This window comes from Podarcis erhardii (assembly GCF_964252035.2).
Source record: "Podarcis erhardii genome assembly, chromosome: 9".
Lineage (NCBI taxonomy): Eukaryota > Metazoa > Chordata > Lepidosauria > Squamata > Lacertidae > Podarcis > Podarcis erhardii.
Window position 1 is genome coordinate 39,527,167 of NC_138512.1, and position 24,748 is coordinate 39,551,914.

The 24,748-nt window shown below is 40.9% G+C and overlaps 1 protein-coding gene and 1 long non-coding RNA gene across 6 annotated transcripts in view; both read left to right on the top strand.

Moving 5' to 3' along the window:
• Positions 1-24,748, top strand: part of LOC309349509 — a 362,599-nt gene that overhangs the window by 332,720 nt on the left and 5,131 nt on the right. The gene's annotated exons all lie outside the window — the stretch shown is intronic.
• MAP9 (microtubule associated protein 9) lies at positions 1,538-24,027 on the top strand. 5 transcript variants are annotated; one of them, XM_081875316.1, is made up of 16 exons: positions 1,538-1,696; positions 3,267-3,398; positions 4,219-4,303; positions 5,535-5,750; positions 5,850-6,092; positions 9,306-9,535; positions 10,400-10,511; positions 11,462-11,742; positions 12,400-12,455; positions 13,563-13,728; positions 16,620-16,709; positions 17,479-17,643; positions 19,472-19,617; positions 20,172-20,304; positions 20,901-20,978; positions 23,803-24,027. In XM_081875316.1, the coding sequence occupies exons 2-16, from the start codon at positions 3,327-3,329 to the stop codon at positions 23,923-23,925; spliced, it is 2,196 nt and encodes a 731-aa protein (XP_081731442.1). In that variant the 5' UTR covers positions 1,538-1,696; positions 3,267-3,326; the 3' UTR covers positions 23,926-24,027. The 5 variants fall into 5 exon arrangements, with proteins under 5 accessions (XP_081731442.1, XP_081731443.1, XP_081731439.1 ...); XM_081875317.1 differs by having other exon boundaries at positions 5,853-6,092; XM_081875313.1 differs by having other exon boundaries at positions 5,535-6,092.

Here is a 24,748-nt window from a genome sequence, read left to right on the forward strand (position 1 = left end):
AACTTGTTTCCAGACAATCATTTGATTTCAGTCCCTGCTCCAAATTCATTTTTGCTGTGAATGCTTTGCTCTAATTTGTGGTAAAGTCATTAAAAATGCCTCTTTTCCTGATCTTGACTATAAATGGTGACATACTAAATTAAACAGCAAAAATGTCTCTCTCCATTTGCAGCAAAATCTTTTGCTGCCATCCTCTGGAGATGACAAGCATTTCTCTCTCTCTCTCTAAATGGAACTATGGTACTCTGAAATGCATTGCATTGTCAGTGTAATGGGGTTTGCATGGTTGGAAAATAAAATGATTATCAGATATTTGGATGGTCACATGTTCCGGTATTTTATAGGTCATTCATATTTTAGAAGCTATGACCATAGCAATTAGAAAACTTACTATGAAACTTACTATGAAACAACTTACGTTGTTTGTCTGAAAGGAGGGTAAAGAGGGATGTGGGCATGCGTGTTGAAACTAGTTTACTGTTCAAGAGTGAAATGTGCATTCATTGCTCCGTCCCTGCCCAGCACTGACATGTGGCCCTTCCAAGGTTGCCCAGAAGCGAATGTGGCCCTCAGGCTGAGAATGGCTACCCACCCATGGGTGAAAATCACAGCTGCTTCACTGCTCTCCTGCTGGGAGGCAAGTCATGGTTTGACCTAGCATTCTGTCTCTCTTCAAATAAACTGTAGTTTATAGCACCTGGTTTGTCTGTATGTTGTGGGGGAACCACAAATGAAATCAAATCATGCTAAGCTGGATCATGGGTGAGCTTAGCTGTCAACAGTGCCACAACAGCAGAGCAGAGTGAAGTTGCCACCATTTAACCCTTTTGCACAGTATGTATTCACCTTTAAACTAAACTATCGTTCAACTGAAAAATGATGTGTGAACCATAGCTGTCAACCTTCCCCTTTTTTGCGGGAAATTCCCTTATTCCAGCGCCGTTTCCCACTGCTTCCCGCTGCTATCCCGGATTGTTAGATATCCCGTAGACTGTCCCCGGGACAGGTGAGGCTGCTGGTCCCTTATTTTTGAGGCTGCTGATCCCGTATTTTCAAATCTGAAAGTTGACAGCTATGGTATGAACCTATCCAGTGTTGGTGATGCTTTTCCTCACAATCCCAATTTCACCTTTTTCATTGCTGCTGAACATCAAATGAGAAAATACGGTTTGGCTCTATGGTTTGTACTACATAGAAGCACACACAGAAAACAAAATTAATATCATGGAATGGTAGAGTTGGAAGGGACCACGAGGACCATCTATAGCCCAACGCCCTGCAACCAACTCACGATCGGTACAACCTGCACTCTTAGTAAGCTCAAGAACTATACCCCCTTTCCTTCCTTTCCCCTTTTGCAAAGCTGGCTAGTGAAAGGGGGCGGGGCGAGAAGAAAGAGTCTTTATTTCGTCACACCTCGGACCCGCCTCCAGCCCTTCCCCCGTCCGCCGCAGATGAAACCAGGCCGACGGAGGAGGCGGGGCTCGTTTCCCGTGGCAACGCTCCTCGGGGTCTGTGCTGTCAGCGGCCGCGTGGCGGGCGTTGCTAGGTAACGCGCGCGGCTGAAAGGCCTACGTTGCCCTGAGGCCGCGCTTGGCGTTCACTAGACCTGTAGCCGGGGCAGGGGCAAGATCGGAGTGGGCGCTGCTCAGCCCTCTCGCCCGAGTGCAAAGAAAGAACCTTCCCGCGAGGCGAGGTACCGGGCGGGGAGGGAGGCAGGCGGAGCCCGAGGCCAGCTGGGAGGCGGGAGGGCGGAGCGCGGCAGGGTCTCTTTCCCCAGGCCCCGCTGGGACCTTGGAAGGAGCTGGCCGTTATGGGCTCGTTTTCAGTGCTCCAGGCAGCTGCCCGGTGTCTGTTTCCTGCGGGTCTTAGTGGGGCTTCTGAGCAAAGGAAGGGGAGCTGCATTTGCTGCGCGCCTGGGCTGGATGATGATGATATTATTATTATTATTATTATTATTATTATTATTATTATTATTATTATTATTATTATTATAATACAACCCTATACGCGGGGGTCTCAGAATAAAATCAAGATATAAAACCACCACATACATAATAAAAATAAAAACGACAACCTAATAACCCCATTACCACCCACATTTTTAAAGGGCATAGGAAAATCCCCGCAAGATCACCAATGTATGCGGGTCTAACTATAGGTGTGGCTTGAAGTTCCTTGCGGGGGAAAAAACGTGGTTCCACCGTTCGGAAATGTTCTAAAGACGACAGTATCTCAGTTTGTTGACAAATGGAGAGCGTGTTAATTTTTTTCTTCCCCATTTTTTCGTTCCCCCAACCTCTACCCTCCTCCTCGATAAAACTCGGGAGTGTGCTTGGATATGCTGTTATTTATTTATTTAAAAAATGACTTTCTAGAGCTTGGGGGGGGGGGAAGCATCTATAGTTTAAAATGAGTGCTATTTTTGGAGAAGGGAGTAGCTTTTTAATATTTTGGCTCTCTGCAGTCTGCACGGAATATTCCTGGTCACACTTAACTATGAAACTTTTTTACACTTGAGTTCTGATCCCTGGTCCATATATTGTATGCACTGACTGGCAGCAGCTGTCCAAAATTTCAAACGGGTCTTTTCCGTTATTACCTGGCGGTGCCAGAGACTTAACCTGAAACCTTCATGCAAAGCATGTTATCTGCCAGGGATTGTGATCCCATCCCCACTGCCACCAACAAAATTGGAAATTTTTAACTAGCATGGGTATATGGACTGAATGAGGAAGCGCAGGACCAAAAATAACCTCTATAAAGTCCCTGTTCCTCATTTGATAACTGGAACAATTGCGTCATTTCAGACACAGGTGTACAAATTTTTTCTCTGGTGTAAGTAGATCCATTTTTCCTTTTATGCAACTCCTCTGAATGATGACTGCAACTCAGTTACTCTTTGGTTTCTACTCACATGGTAATTTTGATGGAAACAAATTAGGTGCAGAGACTATAGCTTAGGAAGCTGTAGAACACCAAAATTCAAATTATTGCACAGGTATAAATATTGAGCATTGAGCAAGTCACCTCAGCCTAATGTATCTTTCAAGTTGTTTGTGTAGAAAATTGAAGTATATCCTGTAACTCATCTCAGGGATAAGATGGGAAAGAAATAGAAATGAACAGTAAAATTTTCATGCTATGCGACTAGATTAAAATTTTACTGTTCATTTCTATTTCTCCTTCAAGAGAATGTCCGTGTTGCCAAAAAAAAGGATCACTTTTTTTTCCCCCTCTCTCTCTTATTTAAATCCATAATGAAGATTTGCCTTCACTGGATCACAAGTTGAGCATATAAGATTAATTTCCTCAGATCAAGAAACATGTCTGATGAAGATATCAATACTTTAGCCTATACCAAAAGCCCAAAGTTCTCCAAAAGAACCACTTTTCAGGTAAAAGGTTTTGATCTGAAATTATAACATTTTATTGCTGTACATTATGTTACTTGCAAACTTAAAGTTGATGGTTTGTGTCTTGGTTCTGCATTATGTTAATGAGTGATAATTGCCCAGAGCTTGTGCATATTTCATGTTCAGGAAAAAATGGATATACCACATACATGCATAAGGATGTATGGGTCTTTCAGACATATAGGAGCTTTTCATTGTTGGTGGGCTGATCACAGAAGGGGAATCAGATTTAAAATTTATGAAAAAGATACCCCACACATTTGTTTACCTTCAGTGTTGATGGGTTTATTTATGTAAACTTTTGATACACTGCTTTTTTCTTTTACATTCAAAGCAGCTTACTTAAGCAATTTATAAAACTCACAAAGTCCCTAATAAAACCCGTTACTTATTTAAAAAACCCACAACCCTACAACAAGCATGTTAAATGTTTCAGCAGCCATGCAAAACCTATTTTCAAGCCAATAGTTTCACCATTTTGAGAGATATCCTCAGGGAAACTGTTGAAAAGATCTTAGAGATTCCAAACAGATCAAATCATATATTTTTTAACCACTTCAAGGCAGAACTCTTAAGGAACCCATGGAAAAATACATGAAAACAAACAAATTCAGGTTTTATCACTTTATGGTAAAAAGATTAGGGATCATTAAATTGCCACATTTTTAGTTTGTTCTAGGTATATATATATTTTTAAAGCAAAACAATTTACAGTAAAATTGGAACTACTCTGTTTCCTTTGAAATAGTAATGCATTATCTTCCCACTCTCCTCCTGAGCAAGTATGTTTACAATTTTTTAGGACGAACTACAAGAAGCACTTCTTGCTCGCGCAGCAAAACAGCAATCTTCTGAATATTCGGAAGATTTTGAAAGTGATGAAGAAGGTAAGTTAAATAACATGACACCTTGAAATATTTACGTGTGCCCTTTCAATGCTTTTGTCGTATAAATAATTGATCAGTAACTACATGCAGAATGATCCTAGGCATGTTTAATTAGAAGTAAAGCAGCCATCCTAACCTTGATTTCTGTGCTGCTGGATTGGTTTAAGACTGGATGTCCCAGGCTTCTGGCTTCTGTTGTAATGACTGCTCATATGCACCTTCTGCCCTGACCAGCTGGAGGCAGCAAGGCTAAAGATGCAGCAAAGAATTAATCACTTCACACCTCAGCCCCTTAGGATTGTTCTGTAAGTTTCAATGAGTTTCATGAGATATGTTCCTTAGAGTTCTTTTAGTAGCCAAAACACAGTGGCCCTGAAGCTTATTGCAGAGCTTTCTTTGAATCTAGGCTGATGTGGATCAAATCTTTTGCTTTACACTAGCTCAGAGGCTATTATAATTTCATCCTTTTTCCCCTCCTACATGGAGACATAATGGCCTATCTCCTTCTCTATAGGGATTTGACTTTTATGGAAAACAAATCAGACTGTTAACAAAATGTTGTCATTGATATTTTCCTATTTATGTTTCTAGTCACACACACACCCCTTCCCAGGTTTTTAATTTGAGTCAACAGAGCACATTCACTCTTAAATGGGCTGGTTTTGGTGTTTCTCCTACCACCTGACCCTAAAAAGATATAATCATGCAACATTTGGGGTTCTCTGAAGCTTGCATGGTTACTGCCGTGTTGGCTACACAACCCACACACAGAGAATTAAGCTCACTGTGTATATGTGTGTGTATAACTTGTTCTAAATGTACTTTACAGTACACTGCAAATCTCTTTGGGAGGTTTTTCTCTGCCTATCATTTTTCTTATCTTTTATGCTATTTGGATTTGGATGGCTGAAAACATCTGTTTTACTGTGTTATTACTGTTCTTCATGTTCTGAATACTGAAGTGGGACAAGGTCTCTAAATACTGAAGTGGGACAAGGACATTCATTCATTCTCCCTGATCAAACTACTTCAAATTCCATATTTGAAACCTTTTTCACTCTAACATGACATACAACTTTAGGAATTAGAAGGAGAAACAAACAGTTTTGGGTTGGCACCATAAACCGATAAATATGTCAGGATCAAAATGCATGGCAGAATTATGCTTTTAACCAAATCCAGCCTGATTCCCTTTCTTTATCCACGAAATGCCAATCGACTCTGTTTTCAGGTTCAGAGGAGGAGTTTCCTGAAACTGTGGAAAACACCCCAAAGAAATCAGTTTCCTTTGCAACATCCAAGTATAATCTTCGCAATATGAGCACTTTGAAAAGAGAAAGTGCAGATGACTTGTCTTCGTCAGATGAAGATGAGAGACCTCAATATGTGTCCAGGTTTGAGAGAGAGATTTTGAGTGACGAGAGGCAAGCTGAACATTCTGGGTCAGGTGAAGGGAGTGCATCAAAAACATCCATTTCATTTGAAGTATCTCTGCCAGATCACTACTCTTTTGAAAAAAAACATGCTGATGACTTGATTTTGACAGAAGCTGAAGAGAAGAGACTTCAAAAAACCACCATGTTGGAGAGTAAACATCGGATTGAAGAGAGGCAAGAAGATGACTCAGTTTCTGAAGAAGGGTCGGGTTTTGAAGAAGAAGGTGATCAGCAGGAAGAGGAACCAGTGTTTGATTTGCAGATAGAGAGGGATGATACAGTTCAGTGCAAAACTGAAATCAAGCCAGTGCCAAGGCCAAGGGAATTTAAGACCAAGGCGGCATCAGCATCAGGTAAAGCAATCATAATAAAATTCTGCTGCATGCAGAATTATAATGCACTTTTCAGATTTTAAATAATATTATTAAGAAAAGTCTTTGTATAGATTATCCTTCTAGTGGAAAAAAAATTTCCTTTTAATGTGTGTATTTTAAAGGGAAAAGATCTGCAGTATCAAGTTAATTTTTTCCTGTTGGCGGATTGTTTGTTGTATTTCTTTTCCAAAATAAGTCTAAGCTATATTTTATAATGTTTTATACATAATAAAAAAGTTGTCATTTTGCAGTCTGTTATAGTAACTTATAGTAACTTAGAACAATACCCTGGTGATCCATCAGTTTCAGGCCATTACACCTGTTGGATAAGAGAGTTACTGCCAGTTCCCATATGACGTATCATAACTAGTTCTGGATTTGTCGAAAGAGTGATCAGGATCTACAGAGCTAGTTTAGATGTGTCCAAAACCTTGGATATGCACTAGGGACAGAAAAGAAAGATGAGTCAGTTCACTTTTAAGGCAAACTGACCTAATTTGTACTTACTGGAACACAGCCATCCTTTGAATTTTACAATGCAGTTCTCAGGGCAAGTAACGTGTACAGAAATGCATATACCGAGGTAAAGTGTGCATTAAAATGTATGTTGGGGAAAGTAGCATACAAAAATATATTAAGGGGGATTGCTTTGAAAAATTGCATATAGATGTGTGGATTAAGAGAAATTCATATTAAAATGCTGTTGGATTTTCGTGAGGACTTTTTTTTAATTAAAAAAATGCAAACTGATGTTGAAATATGGAGAACTAAAAATATGAGAAACTGAAATTGAGATTCACTCATTCCTAGATGTGCCTAGTGCAAGGTTAAATTTTAAACTCGTGACATATCAGAAGCTATGTCTGCAAGATTCTAGTTAGGTTTGGCACAACCCCAAAGCTACCTTAGGTGCTCAGAAGTCTGACAGTTCTTTGGATTGTAGGCAATAGCAGAAGGGAGCCCCAAGAGGCTATTGGTGTATGAGGATCTTGCCTTTAGCTCTGTTGTATCCTATGAGTTCTTAAAAGAGTTCCTGTTTATGATCAAGTGTGTCTGGCAGTCAGGGAGTTGTGCTATTTATATTTCTATCATTGATGATGTGGTGAAGTACAAAGGTTACCACATTGTTTAATTTCTAAACCAAGGTGATTTAGCACCAGTGCTAAAGTCTGAAGTCACACACTGTGTCCAAAAGCCTTGCCCCCTTAATTCAGATATGTGGGGCAGGTTATACTCACTTGGTGAGTAGGAAAGGTGCATGTTCATGTGCACTTTCATGATTACTATATTATTGTAAGTGGATACACACAGTTTCAAGAGCTGACACCACCTGTGGCATAATCATGGTAATGTTAGGTTTGTGCTTGGCAGTAGTTATAACTATGGTTATGCTTGTTGATGTGCATATTCCAATTTGGATTGTGGCTGTTGTCTTAAATGGCCCTGGGTATGAGACCAGATTCTTAGGATTGAACCAAATTTGACCCTTTAAGGACAGTCAGCACTTCCTGGCAATTTCAGATACTGAGAGAAGTCATGCCTTAAGCCACCAGTGTTTTACTCTGAGAATTCTATGATCCATTTTTCATTTGGGAAATAGTTGCACATTAAACATTTCAGGTTGCAATCTGACTAAACAGTTGGGGAGGATTATTGTTTTGTTTGTTACTGTGTTGTGTTTTTATATTGTAATATTAATATAATATAATATTATATTATATTGTTGTGTTTTTATATTGTAAACCGCCCTATGGTCCTTTGATAAAGGGCGATATAGAAATTTAATAAATGAATGGGGGTTTTTCCCTCCACTTGGTGGCAGCATAGTCCATGTTTGGCTATCTCCAAATTCAAGTCTGGTTTGCATGTCACAGTTAATCAGGGGTAGTGAATGAAGTGCCACAGAATCATAGAATTGGAAAGGACCACGAGGATCATCTAGTCCAGTGCAGGAATATTTTGCCCCTCCAGGTGTTTTGAACTACAACTCCCATTATCCCTGGATGTTGGCAATACTGGCTGAAGCTGATAGGAGTCATGGTCCACAGCATCTCGAGGGCCCTTATTAGCTCACTCTGCATTAAACCATAGCTAGTGCTTTATTTGTTGAATGCAAGTGAGCACTGCTCTGGTCCACAAGGTTCAAAAGTTCCACTTTGCACCATGCCAGCAGCAATAAACCACAAGCTTTGGCTTGTGGTGTGAACCAAACCCTTGTTTTTGGTTCATTTGGGGGCAAGCAAACTACGAGCCTGGGTTCAAATGGCTTGTTGCTCACAGCAAAGCCAGGAATGTGGGACAGGCATAGTGGGCACTTTGGGACAGTGCACACTCACACGATGCTCATTCACACCTTAACTATGGCTTAATGTGGTGCCAGAATGAATAGTGGGACAGGGCAGCACCATGGAGCCAGACTTTGGGCAGTGGTATCACTGCTACCCGGGGGGGGCGGGTACTGCAGGCACACAAGTGGGAGCACCAGATAGCTTTCACTGTTGCACCCATTCTGCCCCAACCTTGATATCACTCTGTCCCAGTAAGCACCAGAGATGCCACTTCATGGTCGTGCCCTGCCCCATTGATCACCCCTACATGTGATTCTGCTTCAAATATTATTATTTTTTAATGCTTGGATATTAAAAGCCAACTTTCTTTTTTGTGTGTCAGAAGGTTTTCAGCAGCTAAGCAAGTTGCATTCGAACGGAAAGTGTTTTGCTGTTTTTATGGAAGTCATAATCATACAGTAGCTCTATCAAGGCTTTACAAGAATTCCTGTAGGCTGGTTTTTAATGGCACAGGGAACTGCATTCGTTGTGCAAGTCCAGGGGCACAGCTCAAGAAAGCTCTTGAGCTTTTGGAGCAAGGCAGCTGTTTAATCCCTGTGCTCGCTTGTCTGATCAAATTAGGGGAAGCTCTCTGACATGACTAAAATGAAGCTTAGATAGAGTCCCTTTATAGATACACCTGTAAGCTCGTTTTGCCAGGGCGTGTCACTGGTAAAAGTCCTACCCTTTGCTCTGTCTGTACCCGCATGAGCTACAGGGGCGACTTAAGAGAATGAGGGATTCTGTGGGTAACCTTAGTTGACTCAGTGGAAACTACAGTTCAGGAATTTCCATAGTTTGAATTTATCCCCCCCCCCCCAGTTAAAATACCAATTTACAATTTCTTTCTTTGTATTTTTCTCAGCTGAGAATATTAGCATTCCCGCGCGATATGATTATGCAAAGCCATCTTCTCAACCTAGGAGTGTTTTGAGAAAAAGCAGCCATGTGGAGGATTACGAAGGAACTAAGGCAGAGGATAGGACATCTCACAGCCACAGATTTTCACTGTCTGCACCATCTTCTGAAACAAGGCTAAATGATCAAGTGAAGAAATCTGAAAATAGAGCACTTTCTGAAAGTCCTGGTCCTGAGGTCAGAAAATAATTCTGATCTATTGTATATGAATAAAGGGTGGAAGGCAGTCTGAGTGAAGCTCTCACAAGTCCCATTGCTATCCATGGAGAGCTAAACACATATTTAACTCTCTTCTTCTGAAATCGCTGAGATAGGTGGTTGGATCATGCCTAAAGTTACCAAGTTTATATTTTGTTCCAACATATACGGATGATTTTACCCTTTGTGTTCTACAATCATTCCATAGCTTTTCACCAGTGAGAAAATGTTAACTTTGACAAGAACAAGCTAGGAATGGTTACATACATATTTTCAGGCTGGAAATGTGCTCCAGTGTGCAACAAAATGATGTTCTAATGTATATGATTCTTCAGCAGTCAAGAGGTTGGAATTCAGGATCTGAACACAGTGAAATATTGTTAAAACGAGTTCTGAGAAAAGGCTCAGTTTACACATAGAGGCTGCATACACACCATACACTTAAAGCATATCCTCTGGCCCCAAATAATCGTAATTGTAGATGGTTAGGGGTGCTAGGCACTGTAGCTCTGTGGGGGTAAATTACAGTTTGAAGAAGTGTGGCAGTGCTTTAAATGTGTGGTGTGTGCAGGCAGTAACTCCACTTTCCCAAGAGTAACTCCCATTGAATTCAATAGGAGAACAGCCTGAGAGATGGCGGGGGGGGGGGGATAAAGAAGCTTGTTTTTCAATTCTAGCAACTGAATTTCTGTAGACCTGAGGTAGGCTAAATCTTACATTGTTTTTAGTCTTTATTTTGGGAGATACATTTGGGGGATTTTCTTTTTTAGAAATCTTTTTAATCTGATATGGATTAATCACAAGTAATGATAGGATGGCCTCTACTTTCATTTTGCATTTTAGGGCCCCTGGATTGCAAGCTCCTCATCCCCATTCCCTATTCATTTTTCATCAGCGGATGAGAGAACTGGAGATTCCAATTTGGCAATATCTGCAGAAGAATCTTCTTCAAAAGGTAAATAATATGACTACACAATATTTTTTTTCATATTTTAAAAATTGATTTTCCAAGTTTAAAATAAACATATCAACAGACATAAAAGAAACAACATCAAAAAAGAAAAAAGAAACAAACAAACATATAACCTAACTGTAAAAATTCAATTTTTGTTAACATTGTTAAGTGACTTCCTTGAGTCCCCCTGGCTGAGTTTCCATATAAATCATTGTAGCAGTTTTCCAAAACTAATTCCACATAAAATTTACATAGTCCTATTAACATCTTATGACTACACAATATTTAAAAAAACAATTACAATTCAGAGAGTGTTACTTTGTAATGCTAAGCGCCTTATAACTTAAGTCACCTTCAAGAACTTAAATACAAGTTCCAGTTACAGATAGGTAGCCGTGTTGGTCTGCCATAGTCAAAACAAAATAAAAAATTCCTTCCAGTAGCACCTTAAAGACCAACTAAGTTAGTTCTAGGTATGAGCTTTCGTGTGCATGCACACTTCTTCAGATACACAGAAGAAGTGTATCTGAAGAAGTATCTGAAGAAGTGTGCTTGCACACGAAAGCTCATACCTAGAACTAACTTAGTTGGTCTTTAAGGTGCTACTGGAAGGAGTTTTTTATTTTGTTTTAAATACAAGTTGCCCTGAAGTAATATCTGATTGTTAATGGGGAAAGTTTGAAATACACAGTTAATAATGATCTACTTTAGTTGTCCCTTGATCTTCCATCACTATAAAGGGAATTTGGGGGGCGGGTATTGCTAACATGCTGAAATAGAGAAAGAACACTTTATTTCAAGTTATTCTTAAAATACATTTGTCTCATATAAAATTAATTTTGAGAAAAGCTTGCAAAACTCCAGATACATTCTCTTATCTCTTTCCTTCCCTGGCCCTGTCCAGTGTCTGATCATTAACCCCTGTGAGGCTTCTTTTCTTTCCATGTCAGAAGATGAACAGAAAGAAACTGATAACTGCAATGATCTGAAATTGCTGGAAAGTGGCAGAGAATCCCCTTCTGTGATAGAACTAATGATGACAACAGTTTATGAGAAAAATAAGAAACTTCACAAGTCACCTGAGGATTATTTGGAAGGAAAGCTGCAGGCATTAGAACACAGTGCCGTTGAGGATGGATCAAATGAGACAACAAAGGAGGATAAACTTGAACAAAAGGTAGCACTAAGTACTTCAAAGGCTGTGCTGGGTACTTCAAAGGATTCATTAAAGGTGTGTTTCATGGACTATTGTCATATAGCCTTAAATTGATACGTATATGCACACATATTCACATTTAAAAAACTCGTTTGGCTGCTACCCGCTTATGACTAAGGAACGATGTTCTTCTACCAGTGGTCAACTAAACTGTGCTCTAGTATTAGACATTTCGTGTCTATTTCAGTATGGTTGACTTATGTTTCCTCTTGCTCCATTCAAAGAAGACATTTGATAAAACAAAATCAATGCTCGTGGATAAAGACCCCATGGTAATATTGCCAGCAGACATAGGCTTGGATTCAAAAATCCCACTGCACAAGTAGAAGACATTTCTGCTTGTTCAGAGGGAGGTCACTGATTGGCTCACACCCAGAAGTGGTTAGTAGTCCCTGAATTCTCTTCCTTCAAGTGCAAAAGATGCTCTGGGGTGTTCTCCAGATTTCTAGAGCCATTTGGAAGCTATAAATAGAAGGAAAATGTGGATCTTGCAGAAATTCTTAGTCGTTGCTATTTGTTTTATATTTCATGAAGGCAGGATTCTGCAATTTTATATTGTGACCCTTCTCAGTATTCAGAGGCTTTTGATTTGGCACACCCAATAGGTGCTGCATAAGTAGTACTATTACTTTCCAGGCTGTACAACCACTTTTCTTTTTCTGGTTTTATTAGGAGGAAGGTGAAGAAAAAGAGACATTTCCACCAAAAGCAAAATCTCCAATAAACAGGTAGGAAATTTGGTACATTCTTCAGAAGCCTGGTTGTTTTCTTCATTACATATTGGACATGATCACACTGGAAGGTGACATAAATGTTTCCAGTTTTCTAAGTCACAAATGGCAAATTTCACCGGCTTAATTCTCTGTATGAGGTAGCATCGGTTCTCTGAGCCCACATTCTGAAATATTATTACTATTATTATTTTCCCACCCTTCGCCCTAAGGTTCCAGGACAGGTTACAACAATTAAGACCCAATGGTAAAAACAGTTAAAAACAATGTACCATCACAGAAATAATGTGTTAAGTAGTGCTTTCGCACCAAACCACATTGTTCTTGTTACATACATACATATATATATATATATATATATATATATATATATATATAAAGGTCATGTGAATGGCTACAGTTTTTTATAAGTTTCTCTGGCATGAATGTTTAAGTGCTGATTATTTTCCATTTAAATTCCTCCAGATTTTATTTTTTTTTTTTTTTTGGCCCTGAAGCATCATTCCAAATATCAGTTTTTTCAAACTTCTGATTCTTTGTATAGCAAGCATAGTTTTCCTTAAAAGGATTTAAAGCATCTAATGATATTTTATATTTCACCTTTTCTGAAATTCTTGACTCATTAACAAACACACTCAAATTGTTTGTTGAAGCGAAAGGTCCAAACATCAAGAGTGGGTTTAAAGAACACCTACACTAATCCTCATAAAAGACAAGGAGGAAACTTTGAGACTCCTGTAGATCAGCCCCAGACCAAAACCTTATTAGCTAAAGGACAACAAATACCCTCATCTGTGTAGGCCAAGGGATTCTAATGTCAATCTCCAGCTCACAGAGTTAGCTCACAGTTCTTTGTACCTACAAACTTGGGGGCCATTTCTATTATTCCAAATAATTTCATGAGCTAGTTTCTCTCTACAAGGTACAATTGGTTCTGCACATAATGCTTTGGATATCTGAGTCTTGCGCTCAGATTTGACCCAGTCAAGTGCTTTTTGAGACTATTATACACCTGAGAATGTGTATAGCTTCTCGGTAAATGGGGACACCTATCTGCTTTTACATGTCGTATACAAAATTTGGTATGTCATTTTCATTTTACAGATCTTTCAGCTCTACCTACTTGAAGAAAACTGGGAAGCACTCCCCCATCCCGATAAGTACATCATCTCAGTATTTGGGAACATTAAAGGTCTTGGACAATAAGCATTTGCAAAAATTCAGTGCCGAACTTGACAAAGCAGATAGTTTACGGGCAGCTGTCTACCAGGTAACCATTTAGAGCCGTTTTAATGCTCTGTCATTAAGAATATTTCCCAATTTGCTTTAAGGGAGACACGAACCTTTTAAATTTATGTGTCATTTATTCAGAAAAGATGTGAATATAATAGTCTGCATTTCACCTTGCTGAAAATCAGCTACAGACATTTAAAGGGGCAAAAGCTTTTTAAAAACTACAAAAGTTGTTTGAAAAATAATTTCATACTGTATTTCAGATGGTTTAAGTTACAGAGGAGGGCTGCCTGCTAAGTTTTCTTGAAGCAGCCAGTTCAGATGTTATATTATCCCTGTGATTCTACTAGGATTGGGAGTGGCTCAGGAGCTTGTTCTCCTTTCCCCACCTCTCATTATAGATAACAAGCGGCAAGATTAACATTTATTTATATGTAAATCTCACACACCCCACTTCCTGCCTTAAGGAGTCATTCCTGAAAGTTGGTGAAGCTTAAAGGAGCAGCCTTTAACACTGCATGAGGAGTTATGATTTGGAAAGGGGATTGCCTGATAAGAAAGACTTGTGCATACCTAGGACATTCTTTTTAATCTCAGCACAAAAGTCCTGCTCTTCCATATATCAAATTATGAGAGCAGCTGGGATACCGAGGAGCTCCGGAAAATGAAGCGGGACCTCAGACGGCTAGAGCGAGTATGGCGGGGTGCCCGTGACGGAGCCTCAAGAACATCTTATAGGGTTTTTATGAAAACCTATGAGATGGCAGTGAAGGCCGCTAAGAAGTCTTACTTCTCGGCCTCCATTGCATCCGCTAGCTCTCGCCCGGCGCAATTATTTAGTATAATTCGGTCTTTAACGTCCCTCGAAGGACAGCCAAATTTAAATAACAATTTGACACACAGCTGTGAGGCATTTGCGAGCTTTTTTGCGGAGAAGGTCTTGTTGCTCCGCCATGACCTCCCTGCCAATTTGGATACAATAAAGGAACTGGAGGCCCCTCGACTGCCCTCGGGTTCAGTATTGGACCACTTTGACCGGATATCCCCAGCCGATGTGGACAGACTCCTCCGAGCTGGAAAGCCCACCACATGTCCTCTCGACCCGTGCCCGTCCTGGCTGATTAGAGCGTGTCCAGACGAGGTGCGGGCCCCCCTGGGGGATATCATCAATCTGTCCCTTGGCACCGGGACATTCCCAGGGGAACTGAAGGAGGCAGTGGTGCGCCCGCTCTTAAAGAAAACATCATTAGATCCCTTAGATCTATCCAATTACCGCCCGGTTTCGAATCTTCCATTCCTGGGTAAGGTGATTGAGAGAGCGGTTGCTGAACAGCTTGGTAGGTTTCTGGATGAAACATCGGCTCTGGATCCATTCCAGTCCGGCTTCCGCGCTGGTCATGGGACTGAGACGGCTCTGGTCGCCCTAACAGATGATCTCCGCAGGCAGCTGGATCGAGGCGGGTCGGGGCTGCTGATTCTTCTAGACCTGTCAGCAGCCTTCGACATGGTCGATCACGAACTCCTGGACCACCGCCTTGCCGACGTGGGGATCCAGGGCACAGTCCTTCAATGGCTGCGCTCGTTTCTCTCCGGTCGGGGACAGAGGGTGGCGCTTGGGGGGGAATTGTCATCCCGCCACTCCTTGGTGTGTGGTGTGCCCCAGGGTGCAATACTCTCCCCAATGCTTTTTAACATCTTTATGCGCCCCCTCGCCCAGCTTGTCCGGAGTTTTGGGCTGGGCTGCCATCAGTATGCTGATGACACCCAACTCTATCTGTTGATGGACGGCCACCCGGACTCTGCCCCAGACACACTGATCAGATGCTTGGAGGCTGTGGCTGGATGGTTACGTGGGAGCCGGCTGAAGTTAAATCCTTCGAAGACAGAGGTCCTCTGGCTGGGACGGGACGACAGGGGGCTGAGGGGGCAACTCCCATCTCTTGCGGGGGTGCAATTAGTGCCAGCACCGTCCGTTAAGAGTTTGGGTGTAATCTTCGATACCTCCCTCTCCATGGAGGCGCAGATTGCAGCATTCTTTCATCTCCGCCAAGCTAAGCAGTTGGCTCCTTACCTCTCACGCCCTGACCTAGCCACTGTGATCCACGCGACGGTCACCTCCAGACTGGATTATTGTAACTCGCTCTACGTGGGGCTGCCCTTGAGACTGACCCAGAAACTCCAGCGGGTGCAAAATGCTGCAAAATGCTGCAGCGAGACTCCTTACGGGGTCTTCGCTTAGAGATCACATTCATCCGGTGCTATACCAGCTGCACTGGCTCCCGGTGGAGTACAGGATCAGGTTTAAGGTGCTGGTTTTAACCTTCAAAGCCCTATACGGCCTAGGGCCCTCGTACCTACGGGACCGCCTCTCCTGGTATGCCCCACAGAGGAACTTACGATCTTCAAATAAAAACATCTTGAAGGTCCCAAGCCACAGAGAGGTTAGGCTGGCCTCAACTAGAGCCAGGGCTTTTTCGGCTGCGGCTCCAACCTGGTGGAACGCTCTCTCACAAGAGACAAGGGCCCTGCAGGACTTGACATCTTTCCGCAGGGCCTGCAAGACAGAGCTGTTCCACCTGGCCTTTGGTCAGGGCGCAGCCTGACTCCCTCCTCTGGCAATCTTTACAAAACTTTAGTTTATGGTTGCCATCAATTTTGATTTTAATTCATTTTAATCCATTTTTATAATGTTTTATAATGTTGTACTGTTTTAGTGTTGTTAGCCGCCCTGAGCCCGGCTTCGGCTGGGGAGGGCGGGATATAAATAAAATTTTTTATTATTATTATTATTATTATTATTATTATTATTATTATTATTATTATCCTGTGTAAGAAAAACAGATTATCCCTCTGTGAAAAGGTAATTTCATCCTGTTAGGTCTGAAAATTGCCTGTTACAGCTTTCTCCTTTTTTCATCCCTTCCATAGGACTGGTTGGAAAAGAAAAGAATCTTTCTGTTGGAACTACAAAGAATAAAAAGAAACAAAGCTGAGAACTTGAGGGAAAAGAATGAAAAGGTTTGTTCTGAAAATAGTTCGTCTTAAAGGGACTTGTTATAGCATATAGTTTTCCACATGCTAAATGCTAACATTGAGATTCAACGTTGTGTGACCCACGCATCCACTGATGCAGTAGAGCTAACTGCTTTCTCTGTTCCTATCCACAGCCCCTCACACACCCCTGTTGTTTCTAGCAGCAGCACTATTCTTTGTAGGATATGTTTAGTGAGCACCTTGCTTACAGGGCTTTGAGGAGACTCCCTCATCGGCTTAGTGCCCAGTGTGTGTTTCATGCTCGCACAGCCCAAAATCCGCCCCTCTTGTAATCCAAAACATCTGGAGGGCATAGGCTGATCTGAAAGGACAATGAGATTGAACAAAGGTAGCATAACAGTGGTTGCTGCTTGCGAGAAACTAGAAGAATGTTCCCTGGAAATTTTTCTTCAAGGTGGACAGAAGCATATTAAGAGGGACGCAGACACTTCTCACAATAGCGACACATCTATGTAAACGCCTGCACATTTGAGACAAATAGTTTTGAAATAACTTTAATTAACCTCAAGGTAGTTTTCTGTTTAAACAAAACCAAGGCCTAGCCAGTAGATAGGATGCTAAGTAGTAAATTTCCTGCATTACGAGGCAGATATAGTCTTACTAGAACAGTAACTAGCAGGGCACACAAATTACTGTGGTACACATGTTTGCTTGACCTTTTCCCAATTAAGTCCAGACATAATAATACTGAGCTCTCTCTTTTTTAACAATGCCAATGTTCCTTCCCACATAGGAAGCAGCTGCTAAGAAAGAAGAAGCACTTGCGTCCTTTGAAGCCTGGAAGGCCATGAAAGAAAAAGAAGCAAAGAAACTGGCTGAGAAGAAAAGGCTAGAAGAGGCCAAGAAAAAGATGGAAGCAGAACTGAATGAGAAGAAGAAGGAAGAGGCCCAAAAGGCAGTGAGACAATTTCATATTGCAAACATTAAATTGGGGAGAGAGGACTAATGCAGACAAATGGACTCTGCCGCTAATGTTCACGATACTTCCGCACATTTACAATTCATCTTAATAAGTGTCGAATTCTGTAAATGAATTGCATACATAAACCAATTACCCGCAGTAGGATACCTTCCTTTTCTTTACTCTTGACAGCAACATATGCATGAACAAAACAATTTTGCAAGTGGATTTTGTTATCTGTGAGGCCTAGTAATGGGACAAAATCTATAAAACCCGACTGCAAGCTTTAATCAGTACACTAATCAATAAAACTTCAGTGAGTTAATTGGCAAGGGCCAGTTCTCATTGGTGATGCTGAGAGTTAAGGACTTGCTCGTTTCTAACCTGGTTTGATTCTGGTGCGTTACCATAATACAGAATAAAAGAAAACATTGAGGACATGGGATATAGCCTGAAGACTGTATGGGAGCACATTAGTGCAGAATACAGCAGCCTGGTCAGTGGACAAATAGAGTATATTGTACCATTTTGGAACTACTACACTGGCTGTCAATACATTTCCAGGCATAATTAAATTGCTTTTTTTAAACTATAAAACTCTAAATAAGGACGATGTGCCCCATGCACCCTTTTCTCAGATTCAGCCTCTCTTCAACAACTGTCCAGCAGCGGGTCTTTTTTTTCTTTTCCCCAATGCATTCCTCCAAAAACACCCCCATCCAGAAATAGTCGGTAATAAAATTCATTCTCCTTTGATTGGGGTGGGGGGAGCATAGCAAAACCTAATCAAATTCCTTGTAAAGCATAAATCAAAAGCCTCCCCACTTTTTCAAAGTATCAGAGTAGCAACTACACACATTTTTTCATTAGGAGGAAAAAAAGACTATTTGAAAATAATAATTATAATTATTTATTACTTATACCCTGCCCATCTGGCCAGGCCTCCCCAGCCACACTGGGTGGCTCCCAACAAAATATTAAAAACACAATAAAACATTAAAAACTTCCCTAAACAGGGCTGCCTTCAGATATCTTTAAAAAGTCAGATAGTTCTTTATCTCCTTGGCATCTAATGGGAGGGCGTTTCACAGGGCAGGTGCCACTACTGAGAAGGCCCTGTCCTCCCCCTTTCCTTTCACAGCTGTTGTAGGGATTCTTAAGCTTCAGAAAACCATTTAAATAGTTTCTAAAACCCAGTCCTGGTTCTTTCGACAGCTGATTGATTGCAGCCCATTTGCATATGATGCTTTGGGAGCACCTCTTGATTAATGCCAATTATCCAGATTGAGGAGGAACCTTCCACAAATCATGCCAGTAACAGAGGCTCGTGCAAGGCAGGGGCACATTCCCAGGTCACTCCCCTTCCGCCTTCCAAATTGGCAGACCCGGGATTGTGCGACACTGCGGGATTCAGTGAACTTCCCAGACCCCACTGGAAAGCATTGGGAGGCTTTATGCCCCATTCTCTCCCTTTCCCCTTGCCTGAACTTTGCAGCCTCCAGAGGGCTATGAAGAACAACAGCCACTGACTCGTAGGCATGGCCAGAAACCGGATTTGTTTAATCGTATTTTAATAATTTTATCTGTCAAACTGCTCTGGGAGCCATGCTGAAAAGCAGCTAATAAACTGCTCAGATACATAAAGCGCAGGTGCCTTTTCCTTCTTTTAATGTTAGGTTTGCTTGTTAACTAATTTTGCACTGTGCACATTTAAGCAATCAATTGACTGGTTTATTATTAATTAACTAGAACTTATTAAATTGCTTGACAACCCTGATAAGATCTCCTCGGTTCACATCCCTGATGGACTTGTTGCTTTCTTTAGGCTTTTGAGAAATGGAAAGAAAAGAAAGCTGAATATTTAAAACAACAAATAGAGAGGAAGAAAAGAGTTGAAAGATTAAAGAAGAAGAAAGAAGAGGAGGTTGTTGCAGAGAAGAAGAAAGACAGCACATCCGCTGTTGAAAAATGGTACAGTTGTTATAATCATTCTTGGCAGCAGCAGCAGTATAAAAGACTTTAAAAGTACCTGACATTTTCTAAACACTGCGTATATTAAAAGACAAAGCAGTCCTTTCCTACAGACTCTCACAGTCTAATAGACATGATACAAAAGGGAAAAGGAATGTGGAGGGCAGTAGAAAACAAGCATTGGAGTCATTTCTCCTTCTCTGACCAGTGGATGTATGGGCAAGGTCACAGAATTGCAGAGTTGGAAAGGGACCCTGAGGGTCATCTAGTCCAACCCCCTGCAATGCAGGAATCTCAGCTAAAACATCCATGGTCTCCCTGGAAGGCAGGAGGTGCAGCTTTCCCACGGCCCTTGATACCCTGGCTGGTGGCAGAGGCCTGCATATGCCTCCATTTGGTTTTTATACAACATTATAATGATGCAGGCAAGCACTTGAATCTAACAATGCTAAATATATGTCTCTGTGTTACAGTGTTGTTTTGTGTTATTTGAGTAGGATGCATACATTTCCCATTTCCTTTACGTATTAAAACATTTTCTCCTTATCCTTTAGGAACGAGAAAAAAGAGGAATTCCTGAAGCAAAAGAAAAAAGAAAAAACCCAAGAAAGAAGAAAACAAATAGAACAAGAAGTTGAGAAGGAAGAAAAGGATAAAAGAGCAATAGAAGAATATGAAAAATGGCTGGTAAGTGTTTGTGGTAATATCAAAGATGTACAGAAATTTTGAGGAGTGAACTTTCATTGTTTTAAAATCGCCAGATGGTGGCAGTATAATCTCTCTTCCTATGACTGTTGGATCTAGAATGTAGAAAACAACCCTCAGTGTGCAATACCTAGCATTCTACAGACATGCATTAGATTTCTGCCTTTAAAGTAAGATGCTGCATAGATGATGTAGAGGAAAAGTGTGATTTTGCACGCTTTGCAGGATTTCCTGGAAGCGTGTTTGAATTTCCCAGTAGACATGCTTTTGTCTTGAGGGACTTGGAGAGTGGAGTATAGAGGGCAGCTACTAAATTTAAGAGGGCACCTGTTCAACATTGTAGGGTCTGGTGACCCTTGACATTAAGAATATGTAACAAGGTTTATTTTAGATATTATAATCACCTAAGGATGGCTGAGATGGCTAATTTGTGGCCCTCCAGATGTTTCTGTTTCTGTAGAACATGACGGCTGCCTCCCAAAGATTTTGGTATGTATACCACTGCCTTACTAGCAGTTTCTTGTCCCAATGCTATAGTCGGTGACAGTAGAGTCTTCTCTTCTCCTGTTCACTGTCAGGAAGAGCCGCTGCTTCTGCAAAGCCATGTCAGCCCAGCAAAGAACCAGCAAAGTCTAGCAGCAGCAGCAGCTGCCCAAGTGAGTGACTGTAGATGCAAGGAAATGGTTTCATAGATGAGGATTTTCATTATTCAGAGTTGATAGAATAATTACGACTTATGCTTTATACTTATACATAGACGTAGTTGCATAAATGTGTGTGGAAATGGGGGGTTAGCTATTAGCTATTAGAAGTCGCTTCACTCTGAACCAGCCTCCACCAACCTGGTGCCTCCAGATGCTGGCTGGGCCTGAACATCTGGAGGGCACCAGATGCACAAAAACCGCTCTAAGAAGTTTCCTGGTGGACAGGAGCCAACACGTCCAATACTGGCATTCAAAGAGAAGCAGTGGCGTATATAATGTGAGCCACGTTCTTGGAACAGGAAAAGAAATGTATGGTTTGTGTTACGCAGTGTGGTCACATCAAACGTGCATTAACTTGTGTGAATTCAGTTACATGTGCTTGGCTCTGGCGGTGGTCTTTCCAATGGCTGTTGCAGCAGAGAAAGGGGAGAGACTAAGGGAAGAGGGAGCCAGGCAGGCAGGCAGGCAGAGGAAGAAGACATCCCAGCTCCCTTGACTTCAGAAGGAAGGAAAGAGGCATTCAAAGAGAAATGCAGGCAGAAAAAGGCTGGAATGGATCCGGAATGGAGCTGCAGCTTCTAACTAAATCTAAACAAGCCTAGTCCTGCCTCTGCCAGATACAAGTTAGTCGAGTGGCTAGCATGAGTAATCTGGATCATGCAGTGAAGGGGAGCTAGCATGGTGTAGCAGCTAGAGTGTTAGGGTACAACTGCAGAGACCCAAGTTCAACTTCCCATTCGGCCATGGTGCTCTCTGTGTAGCCTTGTGCCAGTCTCTCTCTGTCTAAACTTAAGAGTCTGCCTGGGCTCTGAGGTCTGCAGGGAAAGCCCTTCGTGTTCTCCCAGTTGATGTAACCCGCAGGACAGGACCTCCTCTGTCGTGGCACCTTGTTTGTGGAATTCTGAAGCAATGTCACTATCAGGCTTCCAACACCACTTAATAAAACATCTTCCTAACCAGGCCCTTGGAAAAAACTGGTGTCAATGCCAGCTCTCGATGTAGTCTCTTTGCTGTACTCTTATTGCTTGGGATTTCAATAAAAGACACCATGTTTTATTGTTTTAATGTAATTGTAGTGAACCACTCTGGGATTATAATTGATGAAGGGTGGTTTGTAAATTGACAAATAAAACAAGATAAAATAAAATTCATTGGGTTGGCTGTGAGAATAAGAAGGAGGAGGGAACCACATATGCTGCCCTGATCTCATTTTAGGAGGGGTAGGATGATGGTGATGCTACATATGAAGATATCCTTTTCCCTCTTATGGCCTGTTTTACCTATTCATAGAAACCGAAAGAGAGAGATTAAAGAAACATAAAAGGACTTCCGGTTCTCCATATTATTCACGCCATTAAAATCCAACCATTCTGTAAACCAGAATTTTTCAATCTTCAAATCTCAATATTACAAGTTAATTTTCTCTTTCATGCAAAAAGTCCATAAGAAGGTTCCAGTCCTGAATAAATGTCAATAATTATTATTAATTAAGCACATTAACTTTGCTATCTCAGCCAAGTCCAATAGTTTTATCGGCAATTCCTCTATAGTGAGTAGGGCTATATCTTTCCATCTTTGTGCAAATAGCAGTCTTGCCACTGTAATAATATATTGGCAAAATCTTCCTTAATCCATTTCCAGTTGTATGTCCATTAACCCTACAACAAAGAGTTCCCGGGCTTCAATTGAATATTAACCTTTAAAATCTGTTGTATCAATATATGTATTTGTATCCAATATTTTTTAGCCTTTTTACATGTCCACCAAGCCTGATAAAATGTCCCTTCGTGTTCTTGGCATTTCCAGCAAACATTTGAAACTCCTTTATACATTGTCGGGAGATAAGTACCAATGATACATCATTTTTTAAAAAATTCTCTTTAGTTTGTACCAGGCTATTTAAAGCTTGGTTTGTTAGTGCTGACTTTATCCTACGCACAAACATCAGCTTGGTGATCTGAAAATACATGTATTAAGATTAACATCTCTAGGGTCAATAGGTCAACAGTACATCTGCTAAGTGTTATTTCAGCATTGTGCATGTTTTAAATCTGTACATCATAGCTTTATATATAACTAAAGTTTAAAAAGGGCCCCTTGAGTCCTCTCAAGAGTACTGATCATGCTCCTATTGTGTAAGAAAGTTATGTTTATGTACTACTACCATATAGCCAAAGAGTGAAATCGAAGAATAAGCTAAAATTGCCCTCCAAATTACATGCTTTGTGAGCATCTGTTATGCCACATTGAATAGATTGTTGTGCTGGTTTTAAATGGATGTATTTGAAATATTTGTGATTGTGCTGTAAAGGCAGCTATCTTTATAAAGAGCGTCATAGCAACTGCTGGTGTTCATTAAGTTACAGGAATTTATAAACCAAAAATTGAAAATATTTATAACCAGAACAGACTAGATACTTTGTTTAAATGAACTATTGAAAAAAAGGTTGTTTTAGCTGCCTGGTGCTATATTGGAAGCTATAACAAAGCCATTAAGACTGCATGGAACTGTTAGCATGAAATGGGGATGACTGATTTATTTTAACTTAATTATTGAAGTCCACTTTCATAACAATGTATGGCACTGTAAATAAACATGCAGCTCTGCCAAGCTAAATAATAATTAAGAGACAAGTACATAGAAATGGGCATCTGGTGCATCTGTAATTTTGTAAAGGAAGCTAACGTTGTCTTGTGGAGAACAAATTGCAAACTAATCTAGCATTTATCCAGGCAGTGTGCTGCTAACTATCTCAATGCGCTTGATTGTAAACAGGAGAAGAAAGAAATGAACCAGATGATACAGACAAAGCAAAAGAAACTCCAGGTCATCCTTGAAGATGAAACTCCACCTCCATGGAGCCCGCCTGGCAAAGTTGTTTCTTCAAGAAGCTACTGAGATGCTCAGGGCCATGAGGGAAAGTTCCAACCTTCTGCCATTGTCTAATCACCGTTATTGCACAACATCTGATTTTAACATGAATTGAAATTGGCTCTTTCATTCTTTCGGTGTAGGTGGTGATTTGGCTCTTTGGTATGGGAACACCATCTGTCCTAAAGACGTGGTGCTCAGTGTGTAGCACACCGTTTCCCAGAATGCAAGCTGCACGGTTTATAGCACTACGCTAAGTAGGTCAGGGTGTTTTTTTCATCAAAGCGATCAGCAGATAAAAAAATACTGAGTGCAGTAGTAAACAGAAGCTGCTGTAGCACACCGTTGTTGATGGAAAAGATATTTGGAATACCGAGAGGGCAATAATTTTCAATTAGAGGGGAGCAGTTTAAGGAGCTGTGATTTGTCCCGAAAGTGCTTCTTAAAGCCTTAGAAGATCTTCTTAAATTACAGCGAGCTCCTCTCATACTTTGTGATGTAAGATTTTATTTTATTATATACCACCATAAGAGCTCTTGAGGTGGTTCCCAGCAATAAAAACATAATCCTAATAGGATAAGTATTAGAGAACAGCAGAACCACTATAAAAATATGCAAAAGAAAAGCAGTAGCCAGAAAAGTTAACATACGGCTAAAACTCATAAAACCTAACAAAAGAAAGACATCTTGACTGCTTTCCTAGAAACCATCATCAAATGGGTTAGTCCAAATGAATGAAGAGAACTTCTTTAGGGAAGGATTGGCAGTGACAGGGGCACAATGTGTGGCTGCTGTGAGAAAGATGAGCTACGCGTTACAGATCAGAAAAGGAGTTGAAAACGAAGCAGCC